Source organism: Diadema setosum, chromosome 8 (assembly GCF_964275005.1).
Source record: "Diadema setosum chromosome 8, eeDiaSeto1, whole genome shotgun sequence".
NCBI lineage: Eukaryota > Metazoa > Echinodermata > Echinoidea > Diadematoida > Diadematidae > Diadema > Diadema setosum.
In genome coordinates, this window is record NC_092692.1 from 15,336,723 (window position 1) to 15,346,023 (window position 9,301).

General features: G+C 40.1%; 1 protein-coding gene across 1 annotated transcript; it reads right to left on the reverse strand.

Annotated features, from left to right (window-relative positions):
* Window positions 1-3,391: 3,391 nt before the first annotated feature.
* LOC140232069 (deoxynucleotidyltransferase terminal-interacting protein 2-like) lies at window positions 3,392-8,312 on the reverse strand. Its single transcript, XM_072312220.1, has 6 exons — window positions 7,700-8,312; window positions 6,580-6,718; window positions 5,857-5,952; window positions 5,221-5,385; window positions 4,208-4,317; window positions 3,392-3,537 (listed from the first exon to the last, which is right to left on the reverse strand). Exons 1-6 carry the CDS (start codon window positions 8,131-8,133, stop codon window positions 3,432-3,434), a joined length of 1,050 nt encoding a protein of 349 aa, XP_072168321.1. The 5' UTR covers window positions 8,134-8,312; the 3' UTR covers window positions 3,392-3,431.
* Between the last annotated feature and the right edge of the window lie 989 nt (window positions 8,313-9,301).

A 9,301-nucleotide genomic window follows, 5' to 3' on the forward strand; every position in this document is an offset into this window, starting at 1 on the left:
ACAGCCCAAAAAGCCCGGCCTCATTAGGGTAAGTCAACCTGTAAGTCAAATAATCGTCTAAGTCAAAGGTCTTTTAAAGTCCTCTTCTCTTTATATTCATTGAGTTTATTCCCCATTAGTCAAATTTTCTCTAAGTCGAAGCTATTTCTTCAATCCAAATAGCTTTGACTTAATAGTCAAGGCTGACTGTATATGTACTTTTGTTTTATAATGTACTTATTCCACTGTAAATTAACCCGTATTGTGTGCAAAAGTCACTGTTAGTTTTCCAAAACATAAATTCCATCTCTTAGGATACGTTAACCACTGAAAACATGTAAAAACTGCCATTTTTGGCAATTTTCATCCTATGGTCTCTCAACCATGAAATTCTGCACACGAGTCAAATGGTACGATAGGAAGTACATAAACCATACGTTGTGTACCTTCTCATGCTGGAAATGTAAAAATCTTGTTCCGATATCACTGAATCCAAGTTTAGAAATTCGGCTCGTGGACATCAAAAACTGACCATTTTGCCTTCAGGGCATGCTCACTAAAGCATGGCCCAGTGATATCCACTGAATTAAACATGAAAAGCAGCTGAGAAATACAGTTACATGCCCCTGCAGTCAGATTTCCTCAAAGGTTCCTGATTCAGAAATTGAAGAGATTTGTTTTAGGGGGAACTTACCTTTTGTTTAATGTTTTGATTGTACCTGTGTTCCATTAAAGCTCAGGTATAAAGGATGCTACAGTCAAACCTGTCTATAGCATCTCCCCTTGGAGGAACAAAAAAGTGGCTGTTATCGTATTTGCCGGCGATAAGGCCGCAGCGCTGGATAAGTCGCATCCCAACTTTGGTCATGAAAAAAAAAGAAAAAAAAAAGAAATCAAAGGTGTTTTGTTCTGATTAAAATTTCCTTACTACCCTACATTATAAATTTCTGAGAGATTTTCTTATTTCTCCATCTTTTCAATGCCTTTCTAACAATAATTATGCTTGTTTTAAAGTTTTTCCGGTTGATACAAACTTCGTGTCGGGATTTTGAATAATATTTCTGTAAGTAGGACTCTAATTTGTAGAATTGCTAAGCGTGTGCACACCCACACACACTATTCATTATCCTAGTACCATGTGTCTTCACTCACACACACTGTACTATTCAATAGCCCATTATTGCAGAGATGTGTGATGTGATAGCCTGTGATGTTTGCAGGACTGCAATCACTGCACTGACTATATGCACACCAATATGCAATCGCACTGTGCTTTCTTTCTTTCTTTCTTTCTTTCTTTTTTTTTTTTACATTTTTGTTGAATTGGCACCAGCAACAGTGCTAATAAGGTAATGGAAAAAAAAAAACTTGACTGCAGAACATAGCATTGTCTGTTAAGATTGATTAATTCAATGGTTGATAAACGATATTGCGTTTCTCATTGGCACATTGCATTGTCCCATACATGATTACATGCGTTGGAACAGGCAAGTGATTCTCTTGAGCTGGAAAGACAATTTGCTTGTGTCGGCATATAGGCCTCACCCCGACTTTACTGCTTTCGTTTTGTGAAAAATAACGTGGCCTTATCGCCGGCAAATATGGCATTTATAGACAGGTGACCGCTATAAGGAGGTTCTTTAACAAGGTTTTTCTCTTGGAGGGAATTGTTTTTAGTGGTAGTATATGGCAGGTGGTTGCTGTGACAGGTTTTACTGTATTACAAATTGGCACTTCCACTTAAATGGAGTAATGAGCAATATTCTTAATTTTCCACTGGTGCTGTCAACAGCTCAATGAGGCACTTCGATGTCATTGGCACTGCATTAAGGAATGTAACATTTATCCTGCCTACCGCCCCTTGACACATCTATGAAAGTTCCTGCAAGGAATTGCCTATTTCTAACATTTTCAAAGTAACAATGTGCAAGTCAGTGAAGGGTGAATAAGTGAAGGAGATTTAAAACTTGCCACCCCAATTCAGAGGGTGCTCCAGCTGAGTTAAAGTTTCATACCATTTGACTGATTATGGTCCACATTCCCTAACATTTCCAAGGCCAGTGACAAGATGAATTAAATTAAGGTTAGACTTTAAGCTCTGAGTTATGACATTGTTGTTCCCTAGTTGTCATTTTCTCTTAAGATGGGGTTGTTCGTGTCATCACATCAGAAATGAAGGGAGTTGCCTATTCTTGGTCTTGATGTAATGATAATTCTCTTACTTTTGGGTGATAGCTGATATCTGACCCTTCATTAGTGCATAATATCTATAGCATTTTCCAAAACTGGAATACCTCACACCTACAAGCTTGTTTGCTAGGTATATTGGGAACTTGTATGGTGCTATAGAAATTTTATATTATATTTGCAAATACGTACGTAGGTACACATTAATCATGTTGCCTCCTTTCCCCCGACAGTGTGTAACGCTAGACAGCATAGACCCTGCGTCCACATGATTTCTGATATCTTAAGTCTGAGAGTCTGGTACGCATCTCCAGGCCTCCTGCTCTGTTGAAATTCAGTGTGATGGTTTGAAGGGGGTCAAACATCTGATCTGGAATGCCCCAATGATAATGGCTTACAGAATGGACGGCCAAACTGTCCAGATGAGGAAGGTTCAAAGGGGCAGTGGAGGCCAAAGGGGAAACAGTTGGCCCTGGGGTGGAGAACAAGAGGATGATCTGAAGTGTCTCCCGCCGTTATGACGTACAGGATGGGGCACTGCAAGTCTCAAACCAGCATCTGCATGAAAATTCATCTCAGGTCCTTGGAGGCCAGAGAAGATATGTCGCTTCAAGGACGGGGTAAGGGGTGAGGCGGAATCTAATATTCACCTACTCTCTCATGTTGCTTCCTTTCCCCCAACAGAGTATAACATGAGACAGCATAGACCGTGCGTCCAGATGATTCCTGATATCCTAAGTCTGAGAGTCTGATATGCATCTCCAGGCCTCCTGCTCTAAAGAAACTTGAAGGAATTATGAGTGTGTTCTCTTGAAGGGGGTCAAACAGCTGATTTGGAATGCCCCAACAATAATGGCTGGTAGAATGGATGGCCTAACTGTCCAGATGAGCAAGGTCCAAAAGGGGCAGGGGAGGCCAAAGGGGAAACAGTTGGCCCAGGGGTGGAGGACGAGAGGCTGATCTGATGTTTCTCCTGCTGTTACCACGTACAGGATAGGTCACTGCAAGTCTCAAACTAGTATTGTGCGTGAAAATTCATCTCAGGTCCTTGGAGGCTGCAGAAGATACATCGCTTCAAGAACTGGGTAAGGGGTGGGGTGGAATATAATATCCTCCTACTCTTTCACTGGATGCTTGATGGGGGAGTTGCAAGTCTCAAATCTGCACTATCTCTGTTTCAATCCAGGGTAACTTGAAAGGCCGGGGTGATGGTATTTTAAGGAGGCATTATCTGTTTTCTGGAGGCTGTTGAGTTTGCTCTGCTACTATCTCTTCTTTCCACCCATCTTCTTCCGGCCTCTGTGTTTTTTGCCTCCCCTCGTGAAGGAGCGGAACTTTTCTTGCAACTCCATGTATTTCCTCTTGTTGTAACTGAAAAATATGATGAAGGGAGAGAATTGACAGAAGTCTCACTGTTAACAACAAGTTATAACACTTATGGATTCATTGTTTGATGCAGCGTTACAGTGAAGAACAGTTTGATTTGAAGAGAATTTATGGATGAATATCACAATGTATTGTTTTTGCAATGCAGTTGTCAAACTCAAACACAGCATGGCAGATGTACAAAAATATTGGCAAGTATCACTCTTTCCTGAGGACAAGGAAGTACTCTCACATACATACACTCTGTACAATTCTTCATGGTCATGAGGGATCAGGAAACACTCAGACAAATGTACAAGCTCTGTCATCTCATTATCACATTTCAGTCTCCTGGCATTTTCTAGTTTAAATATTCACTGATTCATGCAAAGCATGCTGCAGGAGTATGAGTGACACCAATAAAAAGAGTTGAAAACAGCTGATGTCACAGAAACCCCTATATTTTTGTAGAGAGGAAGTGCACAAAATGCTTAAGATAAGCTGAAAATCAAAAACCAAGCAAGGCAGAAATCAGCTTCAAAGCTAAACTTTCACACCCGTGATGCTGTCTCCTTATACATGGTTGTGAAAGGAAAGAAAAACTTTACACCATCAGATTCCCGTTACTGCATTTTGTCCCTGACAAGAGACTTCACTGACCGACATATCCACTTACCTCCTGGAGTCCGCATCAGTCAGAAGTTCCTCAACCAAGGTCTGCTGCCGCTGCTTCTTCGGGATGCGGGAGTGGTAGAAGTCCTGAGGACTGTCCACTACTGTGCCAACCTGGTCAGTACAAATGGTCAAAGTGCAGAGCAAATGTTATGGAAGGAAACAAAACACACAAACAACAATAATGGTCAAGTTTGCTTTACTTTAGTAGCCCAGGTAACATACAAGAATTGATGAGGACCAAAGGAGGCAAGTGAAATCAATAGCCCATCACTAATTCAAAATAGAAACAAGTCTGAATGCCAGTACACTCATCAAATAGTCTACATATATCATATTTAAACTAAAGAGTAGGGACATTGGTTTTACAAGCAAAGGTCCAATATACATGTACTCAGAATAAGATTTTCTTTGTGGTAATACATAAAGTCAAAAATAAGAGTCCATCACACCACATCATGTTTACCACTCAGTTGGGAATTCCATCCATGACCTTGTCATATAATTTTGTGCTGTATGTGCTGTTCAACAAAATGACAATCTACACAGTTTCAAATCACCATGCCATAGTTACAAATGAGAAGATGGCTTCAATACACTACTGTTCTAGGTAGGCAGAACTTTGTGCTCTTAGAGGCAACAGATACCGGTACTCAGATAACTGAGATCAATAGGCCTCATTAAGCTTTGGACAACCATAAAGGGGGAAGAGACATTCCTACATTAAATTTTTTTTTTCTACTGATGAGATTTTTCTCACTCTAAGCTTAGAATGTCCTATATATTGCAGTCTTCTTTTTTTTTTTCATTAACTCAATCAATAGAAGGACATTTAGAGAGAATAAAGTGATACCTGAACTTTAATTTCCTGGCCAAGAGAAGATTTTCACAACAAAAGCAGAGCAAAACATTAAACTCAAAATGAAAGTCTTATACACATTTTGCTCTCAGTAATAAAATACAATGCACAAGGGTGATATATTACTCATTCAATGTGTGAATGGAGAGAGAACTGACCTGCACAAACTTTGGCAGAGCAGCCGTGTCGTTGCCCTTGTAGAATCTCTTGGGGTCCAGGGTGGACCTCATGCGGATGACCTTGATGTCGTTGCGCAGCTCTTCTGTCATTTCTGGGGCCCTCATGTCGAACCAGCCTGGGCCTGCTGATGACTCGCGCTCTTGCTGTGAGGAGAGGCCATGTTAAAGGGACTACTCAATATCTATTTGTGTAAACTCTTGTAAAAATTTGACAATGCATGCTCCCACAAATTGGCATCGTGGCTTTAATCCTGTGTGATGTTATGAGGTGACTTATCATGACCGGCACTGTAATCAAAGCTTACTCAATTGGAACAACATGATGTAGGGAATTCAAGCAAGGAGTACATCCTTGCTCTTAAGTCTGCAAATGAAATACAAATATTCCAGTATGCATAAGAAGTCTTCCCTCTATAAAGCTGTTATCATTAGAATTTGATTGTTAATATCTTGTGGGTTAGCAAAGCACAAACTGCTGGATCACTTGCTGATCAAATTCCTTAGCATGCATATTTCCTTAACTTAAAAACAACTCACAAACCCCATACCCACAGAAGTCAAGTCCAAGTTGAATCTTGTCTGCGTACGCTTAAACAAACAAACAAACAAACTTACTTTTCTCCTTTTCTTCTCTTGACGAGCTGCTGGGTAGTAAGATGGTGTGGCGTGCCGTTTCTCAAAGTCTGGAGTCAGCACACTATTCTTGATTAACTGTGTGAATAACAATCATTCACAATGTCAATACATGCAATTAGAAAACATCAGCTATTACACAGCTTAATTGTAATTGATAGCAAGAAGTACCTGGCAAATCAGATAGTCAAAAATCGACCAATTTTCCTGACACATATTACCTGTTCAAGTTTAAATGATCATGCAATTGTGGGAAATTATTTTTAGTTTTAATGAAAAGGAATGGCACAGAAATTCATGATTTTGCACTGGATGGCACAGCAAATGCCATCCTGTTGATTTTGCTGTACTCAAACCTTATCACAGGACAATGCAAGGTATTAATCAAGGTGTGCCAACAGTGGAACTTTCAAAGGCTTAGATGTAAGTTTGTTGTCTTCCTTTTTCCTGTTTAGGTATGAAAGGTCAGTATCAAAACAAACATAAAACAAACAAACAAACAAAACAACATTCCTAATTTCATACAAATTACTTTCTGTGAAATCAAATGAAGCAAATCACGGTACATAACCAATATCAATAGCAATACTTTTACAGTATGTGTTGATGTTGACTAACATATATAGTATTGTAACCAGCCAGTTAGCATCCATGTATTACTTTATTGAACAAAGTCTTGGTCGCAGACCATACATATATGCTGACCTTATCCTTCTGACTCTTCAACAGAATGTTCTCCACTGCTGCCTTGCTGGATGCTGGGTCCCCTCCATCCAGGCTGATGTAGCTGTCTCCCAAGTCAAAGCCGACATCTATCACACAAGGTGCTTCTAAGGCAGCAGCTCTTCATGTTCAGGGTCAAGGTATAGATAATATACACAAATCGCAAAGGTACATTAATAGTGATGGGTCTCTGAACATTTATGTAGTAAGTGGAGATCTAGTTCTTATACAAATCTTTGCAGACTATCACTGTTGCCTGACTGAGCCTTGCACCAGTATTAGTAGATCTACATGTAATGTCAGTTACCGTATAGTCGCCACTTGTGTGTATTTCCTATCACTCCTGGGTTGGCGAACTAACTAACAGTCAATAGGCAAGTAGTCCGCCGCCCATAGCGCGCTATGTATTATTAGCGGGCTACGTATTATTAGCGGGTGTGTTATACACACACTTCAATGTAAGATGCATTGCGCATCATCGCGTTCGAAAAACTGTGTTAATCTGCCAACTGTACCTTCAATCCTTTCGAAATCAAAAACATTCTCGCATTAAAAAAGGTTTTGTCACCTGTTCATATGATAACATAAATTTGGATTAGAATCATTTGTGTTTTTATGGAGGAAAAAGGTGAATTAGAAATGTCTTTTGAGAGCATGAAAATCCGTCGCCCTAGCTGATCTCCAATAGCAGCGCGCGTTACATGCAATGAGAATGTCTGGCGACTTTAGGTAGTGGCGACTTCATGGTAATTGATGTTAGTAGTAAAGCAAGAGGATTGCTTAATGTTGTACGTTAAATAGTAACATGCTCAGAAAGAAATGTGTCAACTGTAGCTATTCCACGGCGGCAGCCACAGTGAGTCACCAGCACTTATTTACTATTAGTATTAGTTAACAAAGCATTGCTCTTTGAGTAGACCCTACTACTACATGCATTATCTGATTATAGGATTAGGGTGTCTAGGGCCTACTTTCCCTTTTCTTTGAATATAGAATGACACACAATTGAGTTTTGTGCTTGACATGATTGAAGCCTACTTACTTATATGATGATGATACAGCTAGGCAACTTGCAAATGAAATGCTCACTCATGTGACTTACTTTTCCTTCCTTTTTCCCGATTTAGCATTTCCTTTGTGCTTAGAAAAAGGGCCCAGTGAATAAGAATTGGCCTTTTTTGTACTGTCACCAGACTGCAAATTGAGGCCTTGTTCCACAGCATTCAATTCTCTGTCAGCTGTTTCACTTAATCTTGAGTAAGTTTTTCCTTTTCTGTCGATTGTGAATTTAAGTCCGGTGACTTCCTCCTCCTCCTCTTCCTCGTCGTCATCGCTGTTTTTATCCATTATTAGTTTGAAGTCTGGTTTAGAGTCAACGACGAATAATGGAAAGTCATTAGTTTCCTCTTCTGTATCTGAACTCCGCGCGTCGTCGGCATGTGATGACGCATCTTCCTCAAGTCCGTCCCCTGCCCCAGCGGGGGAGAGGGCAGGTGCGGTTCCGCTGGCCGAGGCGGCTACTTTGCTTTCACGCATGCCATCGTTTGTTACTTCAGTTTTTCGAACTGATTCACCACTGTCACTAGTTCTTTCATCTTTCCGTCCTCCTTTGGATGGAGCTTTCTGATCACATTTCGTCCTTCCAGCCTTTTTCTGAGGTGTTTTACCACGTACGGTCGACCCACGAGTTCCCTGACCACGTTTGCTCCTTGTGACAGCCATCTTCCCTTATAGCTATGGTGGCGTACAAGAGCAAATTCATAGGGAATAATGAATCTTAGTGGCTCTCCAGCACGGTCAAAAGGACAAAGATGAGTACCGGTATTCAGTCTTTGAAATCTATAATAATGAAGTCATAAACAACAACGTTTTATTATTATTTTTTAAAACTCTTAATTTGTTAACATTGTTTAAACTTTGAACTCCCTCCCTTACAACCTAATTTGCATAGTCATATTAGCAAGTTCCATGAGCTGCATAAGAAACAATTGTCGGGGAAGCTACAACATATCAGGAGGACAAGCAGGCCCCTCTATAGGCTATGGTAATTTGGATTTCTTTCGTGAACAATTTGGTTTGGCATGGTTTTTGGTTTATTTCTGTATTCAAACAAATATTAATTCAAATTTTGATTCCAAAAATGCAAGCAATGACAAATGTCACGATTAGAATGTGAACAAGGGTATTACAAAAGTAGAAAAAAAAACCCATATGGAATTAGCAGCTAGTATTACACAATACACAACATGAATTTGAAAATAATGTAAGTATAGATAATGATTTTACATATAATATATCTGTATATAGTTCAGTTCAGCTCAGTTCAGTTTATTTTATTTTAGCATGGAACCTGCATTTTTATATAACTGAGAGGGATAACTGAACACAGGAGAATGTCATCATTTGTGATCAGTTAGGCTGGAAATACAACTGTAGATAGGGATAGTAAGTTTAGATTCTCATCCGACTAACATTGACTATTAAAGCAGATTTTGTACAAAAGTACCTTTCAAATGACACCGTCCAATGTTCCTTTGCCCCCACTGCCGCCTCGGCCGGCGCCGAGCGAGCTAATCAATGATGCCCATTCGATTCATCCATGAATTCCTGATTGCCCGTCGAAGGAGGTCTTCTGGTGACACACTTGCTTCGTGCTCCAAGACGTAGCTGATCTCGTCGGCAAGGTCAGCTGCCGATTGACTCT

What these genes read in the sequence shown, in the direction of transcription:
- LOC140232069 (XM_072312220.1), bottom strand. Translation starts at nt 8,133, where the DNA reads ATGCGTGAAAGCAAAGTAGCCGCCTCGGCCAGCGGAACCGCACCTGCC. An exon ending in TCGGGAAAAAGGAAGGAAAA is followed by an intron (nt 6,719 to 7,699) that starts GTAAGTCACATG and finishes CTGAACATGAAG; the next exon opens with AGCTGCTGCCTTAGAAGCAC. An exon ending in ACTGATGCGGACTCCAGGAG is followed by an intron (nt 3,538 to 4,207) that starts GTAAGTGGATAT and finishes CATATTTTTCAG; the next exon opens with TTACAACAAGAGGAAATACA.